The sequence below is a fragment of the Canis lupus genome, chromosome 19 (assembly GCF_011100685.1).
Source record: "Canis lupus familiaris isolate Mischka breed German Shepherd chromosome 19, alternate assembly UU_Cfam_GSD_1.0, whole genome shotgun sequence".
NCBI lineage: Eukaryota > Metazoa > Chordata > Mammalia > Carnivora > Canidae > Canis > Canis lupus.
Window position 1 is genome coordinate 31,653,125 of NC_049240.1, and position 20,611 is coordinate 31,673,735.

The following is a 20,611-nucleotide window of genomic DNA, read 5'->3' on the forward strand; positions in this document are numbered from 1 at the left end:
CCCAGGGCACACAGATAGATCAAATATAGGTGTTTAAGCCTCAGCTAAGGTCTCAGGTAATAGTCATATGAGTGAATAAACCTTCAAATGATTATAGCCTCCAGACTTTGAGTCTTCTAACTGAGGTCTCATACATGGAAAAGATATAAGCCATACCTAGGTGAATCCATGACTTACACAGATATAGGATATTGAGATAATTTATTAAAGGTATATGATGCTGATGACTGATAGAAAACTGGAATAGGATGGTTCTCACCAAAACTTCCTTGTCACAGAGGCTACTGCTAAATAGCCATACTAAGATAAAGCCAAAAATTAGGAAAAAATCCTCAAAGGTAGGTGAAATCAATCCATGTAGTATGGATACTACATATTTTAAAGTATTTAATGGAAATGTGTTTTTAGTGATTGACATTGAATTTAAGGACGTGAGAGACTAAACACACTCCATAGGCTGACTACAGTAAAATAAATGGTTGTGCCAAAGCCACAGTGAAAATGGAACTTCAAACTGAAGCAATGTTAATAGGCTTATCTCAATCCTATGTCTACAATAGAGAAATAAAAAAAAGGAACTAATGAGGTTATATCAACTCCTTCATTATATCATTTTCTGATGAAATGAATACCAGATGGAAAAAAAGCAGACTTTGGCAACAATGAATATTTCATCTTTGGTACAGAAATCTTTTAGGGAAGGAAGTGATTCCGCTAAGATATTAGAAACCATTGCTTGGTAATATCCAGGGAAACTGAGTAGTTGTCCTTCTCAGTGAATAGAGAGATATTGGTTACTAGCAGCTGCCCACAGTGGGTATTTCTGAGACTTACTGGTACTTAGTGGACACAAAGAACAAATATCAGAGGCTCAAACTCCCCTCTTAACTTGCAGGCAAGATTACATAACGCTGTACAGATTGTAAAGGGCATAATTAGAGAGCCATTCATACAGATTAAAATATGCAGTATCTACACAAAAGTACAAAGAAACTTGGACACTCTGAAAGACTTGGGTCCAAACACCCAGAGGAATAAATATGCTACATATCCAATAGTCAATCTCTGATATAGTTCCTCTTAAGTTTGTTGATGAACTGAAGTAATGGTAGATAAAGTTTCTAGTATTATAATATTTATCATTCTAGTATTAATGCCCTCAATTGTACTCAAATTGATATTTAAATATATATAATACATAATAAAAACATATAAATATATTAAATATGTCTCTCTAAAAGAGCAATTAGTACACTGATTACTATATTGAAAAATACAACATTCCATTACTAATTAAAGTGCCCAAAAGAAAATATTTTGCTAGATGGGAAACACAGCAAATCCTTCTGCAATATTTTGAAATAAATGCAAAACTATAAGATTAAATGAAAAGTAAATATTAAATATTAATATTAAGATTTATTATCTAGCCCCCCAATAAAAGAATTTTATTAAGTCAATAACTGGAAAAGGGCTTATTTTCTTGTATCAATTCCTAATATGAGTTTCCATTAGCTAAAAATTTATATGAAGAATTCCCTTTATTCAGTATTATCCCTTGCTGGCAACCTATACTATCTACCTATTGAACAGATGACAGAATACAAAAAAATTAAAGCTTGACATTTTGGAAAAGCACATTAGTTGGGTATGTTAGATAATACACTTGAAGGTACTATTCTGTAATCCCTTTTCCAATGTGAAATGGCCTCGAGTTTGGGTAAAAAGAAAGATAAATTAGTAATCGTGTTATATGATAACATAGAAAATTTTAAGCTTAAGAAACTGGGAAAGAAGGAAGATCAATATTTTATTTTCCTCAGCTTTGTTGACATATAATTGACATATGACATGTGTAAGTTTAAGATATGTGACAAGGTGATATGATACACATACACACTGTGAAATAATTACCATGATAAAGTTATTAGTACATTCATCACCTCCCACATTACCTTTCTCTGTGCGTGGTGAAATATTCAAGATTTATTCTCTTAGCAACTCTCAAATATATAGTACAATACAGTTGACTACAATCTTCCTACTATATATTAAACTCCCAAAACTTATTCGTAACTGGATATTTGTACCGTTTGACCAACATTTCCATTTCCCCCACACATTCCAATCCCTTGTCAGCTTTTTCAGCTCCCATACAGGAGTAAAATACTACAGCATTTATTTTTCTACCTAAATCATTTCACGGAGCATAATGCTCATATCCATCCAGGCTGGCATAAATGGCAGAATTTCAGCAGATTAGTATTTTGCATCCCTTAATGATATTCTAATAGAAATACCCAGGTAACACAGCAGGAAACAGATGGAATATAGAAATGAGGAATGAGGAATCCAGTTTGAACACGGACTATATACCAGCTACTATTATTTTCATGTTTGATTTTTGAGGGTGATAATGGTTCTGTGGTAATTTATGAGATTCCTAGGCTGCTGAAGTATTTACCAGTGAACTGTATTATTAACTTTCAGAAGGTTCAGGAAAAAACACAAAGAAAAAGATAAAGCAAATGTGCAAAATGTTAACAACAGATCAGTCTAGCTAAAAGGTATGTAGATATTCATTTTTTTAAAAAGATTCTATTTGCTTATTTGAGGGAGAAAGAGCACAAGACAGGGGAGCAACAGAGGGAGAGGGAGAAGCAGACTCCTCTGCTGAGTGGGAAAGGCTGATGTGGGGCTCAAGCCCAGGACCCTGGGATCATAATCTAAGAAGGCAGATGTATGAGCCACCCAGGTGTCCCTGTGGATATTCATTATACTATTCTTCCATCTCTTCTGCAGATTTGAAATTTTTTAAGTTATAAAACAGAACACATCCTTATGTATGTCAAGACAGACACAACAATGTTCACATAATGTTACTGACAAGAGCCCAAAGTGGAAAAAAATCCAAATATACAGCAACAGTATACTGGACAATGGTAAGAAATAAATGAATAAGTAAATTATACCATACTCATACATTAGAGCACTATACAGCAATAAAAATGAACCAATAGCATACCACATAGGTGAAACTCACAATAACATTAAGCAAATAAAAACAGATACAAATCAGATGAATAAATATTTCAGACAACTCTCAGATTAAATCAGGACAGTCTTCTATCTTTGTTCAGCAATTATTATTCACAGGCAATACAAGAAAGATTACAAACAAAATGTCTAAATTATTTAAGAGAACAAATTGCTTTCAAGCACCTCAAGCACATTTATAAAAATCACCCACATACTACTGACCTGCTCCACTAATCATAATGCACTGCTGGTTTGTCAACTTCTTGAAAGACCCAGTTTAAATCAGAACTTACACTAGAAACTTACAAACCCATGCTTAAAAGACTTTCTTCATTGAATAAGGCTTTGTACTACAATTAAACAGTTTTAGTTTTAAAATATAATCTTCTCAGATTTATAACCAGAGATTATTAAAAGAAAAAAGACATAGAATACTTACATTAACTTTGAAAGCTTGTACAGTGTTATCCAGGAGAAGGATGTTGCAAACCACCTCCGTATGCTGTCTGTCTCGGGCCAACTCTGATGCTCGTACATTGTAGGTTCTGCCAGCAGGCAATCGGAAACGTGAGGTCATTACTGTCCACACTCGGTCTAAGTTGGAAAAAAAAAAAAATCACTAAATAAAAGAACAGGTGAAGATACAAAGTAGTTTAAAAACACCTAGGTTATTTTATGTTTTCCAATTAAAACTTAGGAAAAAAAGCAGTTATAACTTTTGAAACACCTGGATAAAAATTGTAGGTATAAAAAAAAGATACTGGGGATCCCTGGGTGGCTCAGCGGTTTAGTGCCTGCCTTCGGCCCAGGGCGTGACCCTGGAGTCCCAGGATCGAGTCCCACATCGGGCTCCCTGCATGGAGCCTGCTTCTCCCTCTGCCTGTGTCTCTGCCTCTCTCTCTCTCATTCTGGTCTCTCATGAATAAATAAATAAAATCTTTAAAAAAATAAAAATAAGATAAAATTCAAAGTGGCTGGAAGAAGAGCTTTATTTTGAACTGTCCCATTGAGAAGACAATACACAAAATGTTCAGGAAGCCACAGTCCAATTCAAAATATATATATTTGGGAATAGCCCAAAAAAGGTGTAAAAGAACATGCCATCTTAGGAAGTTGGACATTACTCACTGATGCAAATATTTAAAAACACTGTAGAATAGCAGCAGGATGAAAGATTATTTACCCTTAAAGGACCCTTACCTTTACTAAATTTAAGATTTGGGGGAAACATGAAAGTTTGTTCCATTTTTTAAAATACAATAATACTTTTTTAACTATCCCCAAATTTAAATGAATTCTAATAGGATTATTCTTATAATTCTCAAGAAAACAAAACAGAAGACAGATGACTACAGATCTCTGCTTCTCAATTTTTAACGTTAAGAGGGAAAAAATTAATATTGCTTATAAAAGTACAGATACTGATACTGGCAATACTTGATATTAAAAGGCAATGAAGATGCAGCTTCGAAGTTCTGAAAATTAAATGAAACACAGAATTACAGACCAAAAAAATTAGAATTCATGTCGGAGAATAAAGTTAAGGACATTTTCAAACATTCAAGAATCCTAATTTTAAAATTCATAAAACTTCCCTCTTAAAGACAATTAGAGAAAGGAAATAAAATATATTAGAAACACAAGTATATAGAATTCTTAAATACGAGTAAGCAATAAGTAGTAAGAAATTTGAATAATGAGCAAGGAAAAAATAATTTAAAAAAGAAACACCAGGATGCCTGGATGGCTCAGTGGTTGAGTGTCTGCCTTTGGCTCAGGGCATAATCCGGAAGGCCTGGAACTGGGATTGAGTCCCACATCAGGCTCTCCACAGAGAACCTGGTTCTCCCTCTGCCTGTGTCTGCCTTTCTCTCCATTTCTCTCATGAATAAATAAATAAAATCTTAAAGAAAAAAAAAAAAAACAGTTCAAATCAGTAGTATTTAGTAACTGCAGTTGACATCACAGACTGTTCATGTCAAAATGATTAAAGCTAAAAGTAAAAGTCAGTGTTACACAAGTATGAGAATTGTATAAGGAAAAAGCTTTAGCAGTTGAAAAAGAAGGGCTAACCCAGTAAGATTCACCAATTAAAAGACAGGGATTCGTGGTTTCTAATTCCACATGTTAAGAGCTTTTCAAGTCCCCACTCAACTCTAACAAGTAAAAAGTAGAACGGATTGGAAAATCACAACGCTGTTTGAATTCATGTGAGAGAGAGAAGACCCAAGGCAAACTCTTGCCTCCAAGACTTAAGAGGACAGGCAAATACAGTGGGTCTAAAGTAGAGACTCTCAAGCAAAAAACACAAGGCAAGCCAGTACACAGGCAGGAAAGTCTGAACTGTAATTGGCGAACTGCAAGATGTTCAATGTGGACAATTCTGAGAGTTAAAAATTCCAGGGGGTTCAATCATAAGACGACTCCCACAATATTGTGAGATTCACTTGGAGGAATCCAATTAGATTCCCACAGTAAGTACCAGAAAAGTAGTTTTAAGCTTTCTGCCAGGGATGAACATACACACACATACACACGCGCCAAAACTATTAAATACATCAAAACACCTGCCCTTAGGAGAAACTAGTTAACCAGAACCTAAAGTGACCTGGGGCAAAGAAAATACTCAACTCTAGCTGACTCTAGCCATCCAGTGAGAGAAGGGAAATATCCAACTCCCACCCACTATAGGCATCCTATTCCATCGAAAAGAGGAAAAACCTAAGAAACCCTGTGACATTCATAGTCCAGAGGCATAGGCTCACTAAAATATTGAGACTTAACCAGAAGATTACAGAATGCTTCTTTTTCTCCCTACACTACTAAAAGCCTATTTATAGCCGTTCCTCTTACCATGACATCATGCCTATCTATCAAGAAAAATTTACAGGCGTTTCTGGCTGGCTTTCAGTTGAGTACGTGACTCTTGATCTCACTATTCTTAAATAAGTTTAAGCCCCACACTGGGTGTAGGGATTACTTAAAATCTTAAAAAAAAAAAAAAAAGGAAACTTTTTTTTTAAGATTTTATTTATTTATTTATGAAAGACACAGAGAGAGAGAGCAGCAGAGACACAGGCAGAGGGAGAAGCAGGCTCCATGCAGGGAGCCCGACGTGAGACTCCATCCTGGGGCTCCAGGATCACACTCTGAGGGGAAGGTGGCCCTAAACCGCTGAGCCACGAGGGCTGCCCAAAAGGAAACTTTATTTTTTTTTTCCAAAAGGAAACTTTAGAAGGCATACTAAAAGGCAAAAAAACAAAAAACAAAAAAAAATCACAATTTGAAAGGACAAAGCAAGCATCAGAACCAAACATGAAAGGGATGTTGGAATTAACAAATAGAGGATTTAAAACAAGTAGGATTAATATGCTAAAGGTTCTAATGGATATTGTAGACAGCATGTAGGAACAAATGGGCAATGTGAGCACAGAAATGGAAATCTTAAGAAAGAACCAAAAATGTTAAAGGTAAAGAACACAGTAACACTTGTACCTTTTGAACACAAAATGCCTTTTGACAGACATGTATCTGGCACAACATAAGAAAGAATCTCAACTAGAGGAGATATCAATAGAATTCAAGAGGATCCCTGGGTGACTCTGCAGCTTAGCTCCTTCCTGCCAGGGCATGATCCTGGAGCCAGGGGATCGAGTCCCACATGGAGCTCCCTGCATGGAGCCTGCTTCTCCCTCTGCCAATGTCTCTGCCTCTCTCTGTGTGTGTCTCATGAATAAATAAGTAAAATAAAATAAAATTTTTAAAAAATCCTCAAAAATTGAAAAGCAAGCAAACACGCAAACACACACACACACACACCAAAGACTGAAGGAAAAAAAAACCCAGAACACCTAAACACTGTGGAACAAAACAAAACAAAACAAAACAAAAAGAGGTATAACATAGATATAGCAGGAATATTAAAAGGAGAGGGGGTAAAAAAGAAAACCTATTTGAAACAATAATGACTGAGTCTCTCCAAATTAATATCAGACATCAAACCACAGATCCAAAAAGATCTACCAAGAAGGAAAAATGTCAAAAAAACAACCTATACCTAAGCATATCATTTTAAAACTATAAATCAAAGAGTAAAAACCTCTGAAAAAGGAAAAAATCAGTTTTACATATTAAGAAGCAACTATAAGAATACATCTGACTACTTAAGCATGCAAACAAGTAGAGTGAAATATTTAAAATGTCAGAGGAAAAAACTCCACCAACCTAGAATTCTATATCCTGCAAAATTATCTTTCAAAAGACAAAGAGAAATAAACAGTTTCTCAGACAAAAAAAGAGGGGGAGGGGTAACAAATCCAGTGCAAGATATTTAAAAGAAGTTCTTTAGAGGGAAGTAAAATAATACAGGTAAAAACTCAGATCTACATAGAAAAAAGTATCAAAGAAGGAACAAATGCAAATTTTAAATTTTTATTTTTCTTATTCTTAATTAATCAGATAAGAGTACAATACCTTCTAATGAGTGTGGCAAGGACTTAAATTGATGAGATTTTCCTTCCACAATTAGGTGAAGGGTGAGAAGGATTTTGCAGATGTGACTGAAGTCCCAAGTCACCTGAGTAAATAAAAAGACAGAGTACCCTTGGTGGGCCTGACTTTGGGGAAGCCCTTAAAATATTGGGAACTTCTTGAAGTAATACAAATTCTAATGCTGGCTTTAAAGATGTGGTCTTCTGTATTTTGAGACAACCTGTGAAAGAGGCCTCCAGGAGGTGACAGCAAGCCAGAAACTAAAGATCGGAGCCTTACATCTGATTGTATTCGGGCCTGGAAAAGAACCTAGGCTCCCAAAGTTCAGTCAACATCTAGATTCAATTATGTGAGATCCAACCAAACTATGCCCATCCTCTTGATCCACAGAAATGGAGAAATACGTGTTGTTTTAAACTGCTAAACTGAAGGTAATTCATTACACATCAATATAAAACTAATATGTTTCACAGTGGTACTACTCAACCAACAAATATTCACTAGAGATAGAAAAATGAAGCAATGAGTATCTGACTTGATTTCAGCTCAAGTCTTGATCTCAGGGTCGTGAGGTGTCTTGATCTCAGGGTCGTGAATTCAAGCCCCACACTGGGCTCCACGCTGGGTGTGGAGCTAACTTAAAAAACAAAAAACCTTCAAATAGAACTACAAAGACTATAAACTTAAAGATTAAAAGCATTAAAATATGGAAGGACCTTCTCTAATACAAAGACTTATTATAAAGCTTAAAAGAAAAAAGAAAATACAAAGCAACATACATAATCATCTCTTTGCTCATGTTCCATTCTTGCCTGTAATGGCTATATATTTCCCTTCTCCCCAACTCTGCCTTCCCTTCACCTGGGGTGAGTGGTCCAGCCAACGAAAGTGGGCAAAGACCTATGAAACTCATAAGTAACAACAGAATAGCAAATTAGTTTTAACAGTAGGGGGACTACCAGAAAAAGAACACTGGTTGATGTTACAAAGGTATCCCAATGTCAAAAAATGGTACAGGAGTGGGATACCTGGGTGGCTCAGTGATTGAGCATCTGCCTTTGGATCAGGTCAATGATCCTGGGGTCCTAGGATTGAGTCCCGCATCGGGCTCCCTGCTCAGCGGGGAGCCTGCTTCTCCCTCTGCCTGTGTCTCTGCCTGTCTCTCTCTTTCATGAATAAATAAAATCTTAAATAAAAAAGAATGGTACAGGAGTGACAAGATCAAAAGATATCGATGTATTCTGCCAAAACCAGTCTTCCCCATTTACTGCTGACATTTGCATTTGAGCCTAGATGAACGGTTCCAACGAAATTTCTATGTAACTCATCCAGATGTTTTCATATGTGATTCTTCCATAGTCTTGAAAAGTATCTACCTTTAAGATACATACCACTTGACAATTGGCACAATTATGCCAGTTACAATCTAACTGCCCATAAAGAAATAACAAGCCAAATAAGTCTAGTCAGAATTTCCATTACATCTTAAAAACACACTCCCAAAAGGTTATGAGCATCTTAATATATGACATCTGGCTGGCAGATAAGTGTCTGCTTTTCTCAGAAGAGACACCTTTACCTAGGGCACCTCAAAATTTTTCTATTCACTTATGAGAACAAGATGTTCTTTTAGAGATGTTAAGAGAACATAATTGTTTAAAGTCTCAGTTGAGCAAAATATCAAATGTTTCTAAGGGGCTCTTCCGATCATCCTCCACGCTACATATAAACTTCCAAAAAGTCATTGAAGGAGACTATATGAACAAAAAAAGACTATCCATTTTAAGAAATCTAATTACTTTTCTCCTTGATGATTACTCACCAATCTACTAGTTTTTTTGTTTGTTTGTTTGTTTGTTTGAAGATTATATTCATCCATGCATCAAGAGAGAAACAGAGACATAGGCAGAGGGAGAAGCAAGCTCCCTGCAGGGAGCCTGATGCAGGACTCAATCCTACCCTGGGATCAGGACATAAGCCAAAGGCAGACTTCCAACCACTGAGCCACCCAGGTGCCCCTCACCATAGTCTAGTTTATATTATTTCACACAACTCTCTAATTGCTGTCTAGTGAATGCTAATATCATCCTTTATCTCTTTTTAAGTTTATTTATGTATGTAAAGTAAATCTTTACAGCCAACATGGGACTCAAACTCACAATTCCAAGATCAATTGTCACACACTCTTCCAACAGCCAGCCAGGTGCCCTTCACATTTTACATATTATAATTTTATTATGAATATTACTTACAAAGTGAAGTGCCAACAGCAGATTATTTTGAAAACCAATTATTAACATTAAGCAAATACTGTATCAGGACAAACAGAACACTCAGTATCCTTTCCACAGATATTTAGTTATTTGGAGAAAACTGAGTCACATGTTTTTATTTTTTTTTAAAGATTTTATTTATTTATTCATAGACAGAGAGAGAGGCAGAGACACAGGCAGAGGGAGAGGGAGAAGCAGGCTCCACATTGGGAGCCCAACGTGGGACTCGATTCCAGGTCTCCAGGATCACACCCCAGACTTCAGTCAGCGCCAAACCGCTGCGCCACCAGGGCTGCCCGAGTCACATGTTTTTAGAGACTACCCAAATCTACTCTTGGACAACACACTTAGATAAATGTATCCTGAAAGTAACCAATCTTTTGGTTCCATGTTAAAACAGGTTTAGTAGATTATAAGTAAGGTTAAAAGCCACTGTTCTTCATAGACCACAGAAACCTAAACTTGGCTATCCTAAGTAGGAAATATTCAAACAAAAAGCACTCATAATAAGACAGTAGGAAATTATAATTAACATGTAAACATTCTTATAATAGAGCAAAATGTACCTCTCTATCCTCAAAATTTCATATTCCTTGTATTTATGCCCATGAATAAAAATATTTTTCAGATTTATATGTTTCTTTTTTTAAGATTTATTTTTTATTTATTTTACAGAGTGTGAGTAAGGACACAAATGGGGAGAAAGACAGGAAGGAGAGGGAGAGTACTTCAAGCAGACTCCCCACAGAGCACAGAGCCCAACTGTGGCTCAATCTCACAACCCTGAGAACATGATCTGAGTGGAAATTAAGAGTTGGATGCTTAACTGAGTCACCCAGGCACCCCCAGACTTACATATTTTTTAATTACATATTTTTAAAATTACACAATATTTACATACAATCTCACATAGCTGTTATCACTAAAATGTTCTCTTCAAGTCACTAATAATAATGGGCAGAAAGCACTTAAAATAATGTTAACTAACTTTAAAAGAATAAATTTGCATTGTTAAGATCAACTACAGAAATGCACTAACTATTCTAAATATTCAATACTCTTAAACGTGAATTATCAGAAGATGTTGGCCTCCCATAATTTAAAATAAAATATTACTAGTTTATACCCTGCTAATTGAGAGCTTTAAGTAATTTTGATTATTTGATGTTAAACCCTAACCTTTGAGGAAAAAATTCATTAATAGTAATCTCTCAATTTTAAAAAAATATTTCTTAAAGAGAACAGACATTTCTCCAAAGAAGACATACAGATGGCCAACAGACACATGAAAACATAGTCATCATCATTTATCATAAGGAAATGCAGGGATCCCTGGGTGGCGCAGTGGTTTAGCGCCTGCCTTTGGCCCAGGGCGCGATCCTGGAGACCCGGGATCGAATCCCACATCGGGCTCCCGGTGCATGGAGCCTGCTTCTCCCTCTGCCTGTGTCTCTGCCTCTTTCGCTCTCTCTGTGTGACTATCATAAATAAATAAAAATTTAAAAAAAAAGATTTTTATAAGGAAATGCAAATCAAAACTACAATGAGATTTCACCACACATCTGTCAGAGTGGCTAAAATCAACATAAGGAAAAACAGGTACTGGCAAGAAGGTGAAGAAAAAGGGATACCCATACACTCTTGGTGAGAATCCAAACTGGTGGAGCCACTGTGGAAAAGAGTATGGAGGTTCCATGAAAAGTTAAAAATAGATCTGGCCTACAACCAGGAATCACACTACTGAGTATTTACCAAAAAAACATAAAAACACTAATTCAAAGGGATACATGCACTCCTATGTTTATAGCAGCATTACTTACAACAGTCAAATTATCGAAGTAGCTCAAGTGTCCAGAGATTGACAAATGGATAAGGAAGAGGTTATACAAACACACACACACACACACACACACACACACACACATACAGCACACACTGGAATATTATTCAGCCATAAAAAAAGAATGAAATTGGGGATCCCTGGGTGGCTCAGCGGTTTAGTGCCTGCCTTTGGCCCAGGGTGTGATCCTGGCATCCCGGGATCAAGTCCCACATCAAGCTCCCTGCATGGAGCCTGCTTCTCCCTCGTGTCTCTGCTCCTCTTTCTCTCTTAGGTGAATAAATAAATAAATCTTAAAAAAAAAAAAAAAAAAAGAAATCTTGCCATTTGCAACAACATGGATGGAACTAGAGAATACTAAGCAAAATAAGTCAGTCAAGAAAAGGAAATATTCTGTATGATTTCACTCATATGTGGAACTTAAGAATCAAACAAGCAAAGGAAAAAAAAAAAGAGAAAGATAAACCAAGAAGCAGACTTAAAAAAAAAGGGGGGGGGGGCTCTTATTTATTTATTCATGAAATACACAGAGAGAGGCAGACATAGGCCAGAGGAAGAAGCCAGCTCTCTGTGGGGAGCCTGATGTGGAACTCAATCCCAGGATCCCAGGATCATGATCTGAGCCAAAGGGAGATGCTCAACCACTGAGCCACCCAGACGCCCCAAGAAACAGACTCTTAAGTATAAAGAACAAACTGATGATTACCAGAGGGGAAGTAGGTGAGGATGGGAGAAGTGAGTGATGGGGATTAAGGAGTACACTTGTTATAATAAACACTGGATGATGTACAGAATTTTTTTTTTAAAGACACAAAACTTAATTTAATAGAAATTGTTTGTAGTTCTTACATTCTCAGTGAGCCAAGCTGGAACCCACTGCCCCACCCAGAAGTGGCCCAGTCCTGGGGGCAGGGAAGAAAGAGAGGTGGTGGGTGGGGATCAGAGCTCAGGCCCTGTGAGCCCTGTTCTTCCTCAGTGCTGGGGATGCCACCCTCTTCTCCTGCCCCGCTCTGGGATCCAGGAAGGTGAGTGGATGGAATCTTAGGCCTGGGGCTTCTCTTCCACACTCCCCTGCCCCCTGAGGTAGGAGGAGAACTAAGGGATTGGAGGAAAGAAGGGGACAGAGGAAGGCAAAGATGTCAATCAAGAAAGATGAGGATCAGGAACAATGACTAAAGGAGAATCAAAGACAAAACACATTTGATGTATGGAATTGTTAAATCTCGATATTGTACAACTGAAACTAATATACATTGTTCGTTAACTGGAATTAAAATTAAAACCTAATAAAAAATGTCTTGACGGAAAAAAATAGATTTGAGTTTTATATTCATGTACATGAAAAATATCCTTTCCATTTCAAAAAGATATCAGGAAAAAATTTTTTTAAGATTTTATTTATTTATTTGAGAGAGAGTATGAGGGAGACGGGGAGAGAATCAGAAGCAAACTCCATGCTGAGGACAGAGCCTGACAGAGGGCTCAATCCGACAACTGTGAGATCATGACCTGAGCTGAAACCAAGAGTAGATGCTTAACCGACTGAGCTACCCAGATGCCCCAGGAATATTTTTTTTTAATAAACAGTATTTTATTTTTTTAAAGTAATCTCTCCGCCCAACATGCATCTCAAACTCACAACCCCAAATGAACTTACATGCTCTACCAACTCCATGCAAACCCAGGTGCCCTAGAAATTACCAGGAGATTCATTCATATGTTCATTTAATCATTCAGCAAATATTTGTTAAACTGTATTAGGCACTGTTCTAAGCCCTTGGCATACATACATCAATGGTGGGGGAAAAAAATCACAAATCCCTATTCTTATGGAACTTACACTCTACCATAACATATTTTACTTTCTTATAGGTCTCCTGCAAGTATCCATCATAAAAAGCCATAAATGCCAAGTAGGCAGAGACTGGTTCTAACATAATTAATATTATATTTTCTTCTATAACTTTCAACCCCAGACCCTATATGATGCAGGCACTAAACAAGTATTCCTTAAAGTGACAAAATGAAAATTTTAACAAATTAAGTATATATTCTAGGCTATTCTGATCTTGTACACCTTAGAATCTTAGGTCGAAAATGCTTAGAATTTTAGCACTGTTCCCACTACTCAGTTTCTTTAGTATTGAGTTACTTTCTCAGGAAACTTATACTTACAGACTTCAGATGAAAGCATAAATGAAAAAAATAAAAATAAAATAAAACATAAATGAACCGTCTAATCAGCCCTTGAAACTTCTCCATAAAATGGTATCTTCATTTACCAAGATTTTAGTTATCAATATACTAAATATATTCACTTTTCTTGTCACATTTACTTTCATTTCATACAGTAATAATTATGTGATTTCTGGAGAATTCTATTACTTGAAAATTCAAAATTTCTGGAAAAAAATATGCTAAACCTTCTATGATGCATTAGAAAAAGAAGTTCAAATAAAACCCTCCATTACATCTTTCTTTTTTCATCTGAAAAGTGTCTCAGCAAAATTGATATACGTGTATACGTAACTGCTTTCAGTGGAAATGAGCCCATCTTTTTCCAAAAAAATATGAATTGTGATCTATAAAATGGTTCAGTCCTTTATACCTAACATACTAATAAAAATTAAACATTCTGAGACCTAAAATTATGATAATCATTTTATGTTTACACATATTAAAAATTTGTACATATTAAGCCAAAACAGCTGAACATATATAGTGATATTCAAATTATAAAAATTATGGACACATATAATAAGAGAAAAGGCACTCAGGCATATATGCACAGTGGTGAATTCAAATTGTGGAATAAAATGGTCTTATTCTTAGAACTCTATTAATGTTAAAAACAATGTTTTCTGTTCAGTAAAAGCACATTCTTTTTGACTTTCTTTTAACTTTAAAGGACAAAATAGCTAACAGTTTATTTTTCATAGATTAAAGGGGTTCAGGCTGTCACAGAAAGAGACAAATGACATGGTTCAGCAACAACAGTACAAGAAAGATGAAGTGGGTGGTAGAGAATGAAAGCAGGGGACAAACAAATCTTCCTTGACCTGATAAAAAACATCTGTGGAAAACACAGTTAACATGATACTTAACACTGAATGGGTTCTGGCTAAAATCAGGAACAAAACAAGGACACCGGGGTGCCTGAGTGGCACAGTCAGTTAAGTGGCTGCCTTCAGCTCAGGTCATGATCTCTCGGGTTCTGGGATGGAGGCCAGCACTGGATTACCTGCTCAGCGGGCAGTCTGCTTCTCTCTCTCTCTTTGCCACCTCCCCCAACTTGTGCACACACGCACTCTCTCAAATATTTTTAAAAATTAAAAAACAAACAAACAAGGATATCCATCAGCTCTCATCACTGCTATTCAGAATTGTACTAGAGGTGTGAGCCAGAGCAATTCAAAGAAAAAGAAATATAAGTCATTGAAATTAGAAGAGTAAAACTATCGATATCTGCAGGTAACATTAACCATCTACATAGAGAATCTGAAGAAATCTACAAAAAAAGCTACTATAATAAGTGACTTTAACAAAGCAAAATGTAACACCAATATGTAAAAATTAATTTTATTTCTACAAATTAGCAACAACCAAAAATTATAATTTAAAAACAATATAATTTACAATAGCATTGAAACTAAAAGCTTCAAAACACTGCTGAGAGAAATTAAAGAAGAAAGAAAATATGTGAAGAGATACGCCGTGTTCACAGGTTAAATGATCTGGAGATTCCAGGCAATCTCAATAAAAATCCTAACAGGCCTACTTATAGAGATTGACAAACCAATTCTAAAATTCATATGAAAATGAGACAAGTAGAAAATGAAAATATTTGAATTGAAAATAGTTGAGGAGGGACGCCTGGGTGGCTCAGCAGTTGAGTGTCTGCCTTTGACTCAGGGTATATGATCCGGGGGTCCTGGGATCGAGTCCCGCATGGGGCTCCCTGCTCAGCGGGGAGCCTGCTTCTCCCCCTGCCTGTGTTTCTGCCTCTCTCTGTATGTCTCTCATGAATAAATGAATAAATGAATAAGATATTTTTTTAAAAAGTTGAAGAACACCTACCTGGGTGGCTCAGTTGGTTAAATGTCCAACTCTTAGTTTTGGCTCAGGTGGTGAGCTCAAAGTCCTGAGACTGAGCCCTGAATCAGGCTCCACACTCAATGGGGAAGATGGGAAGATTCTCTCTCTCCTTCTCCTATTGCCCCTCACCCTGCTCTCATGTATACATTCACTAAAATAAATAAATCTTAAAAAGAAAGAAACAATTGAAAACAACGGATAAAGAAAACATAATATGGAAGACCAGATCTATTGATTTGAAAGCTCATTATAAAAGACAGAAACCAAGACACTATTGTACTAGCATCAAGATAAACAGAGGAATGAAACAAAGAGTCCAGAATAAGATGCACACATACATGAACAACTAAATTTTGTTTTAAGATTTTATTTATTCATGAGAGACACAGTGAGAGAGGCAGAGACATAGGCAGAGGGAGAAGGAGGCTCCTCACAGGGAGCCTGATGCAGGACTCAAACCCCAGACTGGATCACGCCCTGAGCTAAAGGCAGGTGCTCAAACGCTGAGCCACCCAGGCATCCCAGGATAACTAAATTTTGACAGATATACAGGCACACCTCGTTTTAATTGTGCTTGGTAGATACTGTTTTTACAAACTGAAGGTTTGTAGCAATCCTGCATCCAGCAAGTTTATGGTACCACTCTTCCAACAGCATTTGTTCACTTCATGTCTCTGTCACATTTTGGTTAATACTCTCAATATTTCACAATTTTCATTATTACTATATTTGTTATAATGATCTGTGATCAGTAATTTACAACTAATTGAAAACTCAGTCATTACAGCTCACAGCATATTTTAGCAATGAAATGCTTTTTAATTAAGACTTTTTAAAAGATTTTATTTAAATACGAGAGCAAGCGAGTGTAACCACAAGCAGAGAAGTATCAGAGGGAGAAGCAGACTCCCCACTAAGCAGGAAGCCTGACACAGGGCTCAATCCCAGGACCCTGGGATCATGACCTTAGCCAGAGAGAGACACTTAACCAACTGAGCTACTCAGGTGCCCCAAGATATGTATTGATTTTAGAAATAATGCTACTCCACACTTAACAGACTACAGCATAGTGTAAACATAACTTTTATATGCACTGGAAAACCAAAAAGTTCATTTGATTTGCTTTATTGCAATATTTGCTTTATTGTGGTGGTCTCGAATGGAACCCACAATATCTCTGAGGTATGCTTGTAAAACTTCAGTAGAGAAAGGTTAGTCATTTCAAAAAAGGGTAAAAACATGCAAAAAAAAATGCACTTCAATCCATACCTTGTACTGTATGCAAAAATTAACTCAAAATGAATCAAAGATCTCAGTATAACCTAACACAATTGAATTTCTTAAAGAAAACATAGGAGAAATCCTTTGTGACCTTAGATTGGGCAAATATTTCTTTAAAAAAAAACACCATAAGCATGACTTAATATTTTATAATTCATAAAAATTGACAACATCTGCTTTTCAAAATACACTGGTAAGAGAATGAAAAGACTGGTCAGAGAGTGGGAGCATACATCAGATAAAGGAGTTGTATCCAGAATTTATAAAGAACTCTTAGAACTCAGTATTAAGAAAACAAAACTATCTATTTTAAAAACAAATGATTTAAAGAGATATTTCACCAAAGGGATATGCAGATTGCAAATAACCACACAAAGATGTTCAACATCACTAGGCACGTGCAAATTAAAACCGTAACTCGGGACACCTGGGTGGCTCAGCAGTTGAGCGTCTCTACCTTTGGCCCAGGGCATAATCCCAGGATTCAGGACGGAGTCCCACATCGGGCTCCTAGCAGGGCAGCCTGCTTCTCCCTGGGCCTGTGTCTCTGCCCCTCTCTCTCTGTGTGTCTCTCATGAATAAATAAATAAAAATCTTTAAAAAATAAAACCATAACAAAATGTCACTACATACTCATCAGGACAGATACAAAACAATAAAATGACACCAAATGCTGTGAAAAACAAGGGAAAATGGGTCTCTCGTTCACTGCTGGTGGGAATATAAAGTGTTACAGTAACACTGGAAAACAGTTTGGCGCTTTCTTACAAATCTGAACTTACTCCAACGCTATGAGCTATCCAGGTAACAAATGCAAATTTCCATATAAAGACTTATATTTGGGGACGCCTGGGTAGCTCAGTGGTTGAGCATCTGCTTTTGGCTGAGGGCGTGATCCTGGGATCTGGGATCCAGTCCCACATCGGGCTTTCTGCATGGGGCTTGCTTCTTCTTCCTCTCTCTCTCTCTCTGTCTCTCATGAATAAATAAAATCTTTGAAAAAAAAAAGACATATTTGTTATAGCTAACCACTAGAAACAAAATAAATGTCTATATAGGTAAATGGATTTATTCACATGTGGTACGTGTTTATTCATCTGTGGTATATTTAAAAAGTGGAATACAATTACATAATAAAGTACAACTACTGATATACACAACAATATGGACAAGTCTCAATATAATTATGCTCAAAGAAGCTAGATCAAAAATAAGTGCAAAAAAAACCCCAAAAATAAGTACATACTATACGATTCCATTTATATGAAATTCTAAAAAACACAAAAGTAATCTTTAGTGACAGTATGCAGCATTTGCCTACGGGCATCAGTATGGTAGAAGGGATTATACTGGGGCACAAGGAAACTTTTGGGAGTAATGAGTATATTCATTATATTGAGTGTGGTGACGGTTTTATAGATATATAAGTATGTCAAAACTGATCAAGTACTATAGTTTAAAAATATATATAGTTTACTATACAATATTTTAGTTCAATAAAACTGTTGAAAAAATAGTCAAAACACTTAAGAGGCAAAATATGTAGAGAATTGATTCATAATCTGGTTATATAACAAAATTTAATTTAATTTAACATAATGCATATTTTGGCCAGTTTTCTTCATGTTTAATATGGCTAATTTCTTCTAATAGTGGCAAATGCTGATAATGGAAATTAAAATTTTTAATATTCAGTTTGAACCTTAGATGTCACAAGAATTCAGAGGTTGTTCCATATACTATAACAGTAAGATATGTTACTAAGAAAATAAAGATGATGGAGCACCTGGGTGGCCAGGTTGGTTAAGTGTCTGCCTTTGGCTTGAGTCATGATCCTACGGTCCTGGGATGGAGCCCTACATCAGGGTCCCTGCTCAGTGAGGAGTCGGCTTCTCCCTCTCCCTCTGCTGCTCCCCCTGCTTATGTTCTCTCTCTCAAATAAATAAATAACATAATAATTAAAAAATTAAAAAGATGATCACCAAATGTATGCTTATTCTCTTTAACCTATTTCTGCCTCATTTGTTTCATCTACAAAATGGTCAAAGTAATAGTTCTCACCTTGAAGGGTTATTTTAGGGACAATGATATAACACAGCCTAACTAAACTCAAAGTGGTTAATTTACTTCCAAAGAATAATTTATATTATTAAATGCTTCTACACAGAATAGCCCAAATATAAAGTAAACAACTTTTTGTTCTCAATTTAGAAATTTTGTGAAATAAAAGAGCACAGTTTAAAACTAGATCATAATTCTCATAATCATAAATCAAATCTTCTATTAATATCATCATCATTCAGGCTTGCAGGAACAAAATGTCACTGAAAATAAAATATATTTTTTAAAATTTTTTATTTACTTATGATAGTCACAGAGAGAGAGAGAGAGAGAGAGAGAGAGAGAGAGAGGCAGAGACACAGGCAGAGGGAGAAGCAGGTTCCATGCACCGGAAGCCCGACGTGGGATTTGATCCCGGGTCTCCAGGATCGCGCCCTGGGCTAAAGGCAGGCGCCAAACCGCTGCGCCACCCAGGGATCCCAATAAAATACATTTATATGATCAAAGCAACAAAAGGAAACAGGGAAGAAAAATTAACCTAGAAACTATCCCCATCGTTCTTAAAGTATCAGTTTCTAGAAAAGTATCAGTTTCATGTTAATATTTCTAAAATTTTACTTATATCAGCCCTGGTTATATTAATTGCTAATTAGTCGACATGAAATGTTCATCCAGGGATCCCTGGGTGGCGCAGTGGTTTAGCGCCTGCCTTTGGCCCAGGGCGCGATCCTGGAGACCCGGGATCGAATCCCACGTCGGGCTCCCGGTGCATGGAGCCTGCTTCTCCCTCTGCCTGTGTCTCTGCCCCTCTCTCTCTCTCTCTCACTGTGTGCCTATCATAAATAAATAAAATTAAAAAAAAATTAAAAAAAAAAAAGAAATGTTCATCCAATTAAGAAAGTGAACTGGTTTCAGATTCACATTAAGCATAATAAACCAGAGCATGATAAAATCATGGGTATCCATTAATTGAAAGTAATTAAATATAACTACCTTTTGTTGGATTCAAATTTCTGTATTTCCACCCATCTGATGTTTTCAAAAGGAAAAATGTAGTTAACTATCTTATAAACGACTTTTTAGTTTGATTCATGCCAATTTAAAAAAAAAAAAAAAAGATGGAGGGAGCACATCCAGAATGGTTGAATAAAGACCTCTGAAAAGCCACTCCTTCATAAAACCAGAAAGAACAATGGCAATCTGTCAAAACAAACTTTTGACAGTTTTCAAAACTCTGGAAATTTAAAAAGGGATCACAATACTACAAAGAACTTTAATTCAAAATAAACAGCTGAAAAAAAAATAAAATAAAATAAACAGCTGAAGGGGTGCCTGGATGGCTCAGTTGATTAAGTGTCTGACTCTTGGTTTTGGCTGACGTCATGATCTCAGGGTTGTGGGATCAAGCCCAGTGTCAGGCTCCACGTTGTGCATGGAGTCTGCTCAGGACTCTCTCTCTCCCCCCTTCTGACCCTCGCCACTGCGTGCTCTGTGTCCCACACAATAAGTAAATAAATAAGTCTTTTAAAAA

General features: G+C 36.4%; 1 protein-coding gene across 11 annotated transcripts in view; it reads right to left on the minus strand.

Moving 5' to 3' along the window:
• PTPN4 (protein tyrosine phosphatase non-receptor type 4) overlaps positions 1 to 20,611 on the minus strand; it is a 208,998-nt gene that overhangs the window by 159,486 nt on the left and 28,901 nt on the right. For 8 of the 11 annotated variants that reach the window (XM_038564936.1, XM_038564934.1, XM_038564933.1 and 5 more), the window contains exon 2: positions 3,479 to 3,633. In XM_038564936.1, coding sequence (XP_038420864.1) covers positions 3,479 to 3,616 — 138 coding nt within the window. In that variant the 5' untranslated portion in view covers positions 3,617 to 3,633. Of the gene's footprint in view, positions 1 to 3,478; positions 3,634 to 7,512; positions 7,616 to 20,611 lie in introns of those variants that run through there. The other 3 variants (XM_038564928.1, XM_038564941.1, XM_038564937.1) reach the window with 3 other exon arrangements.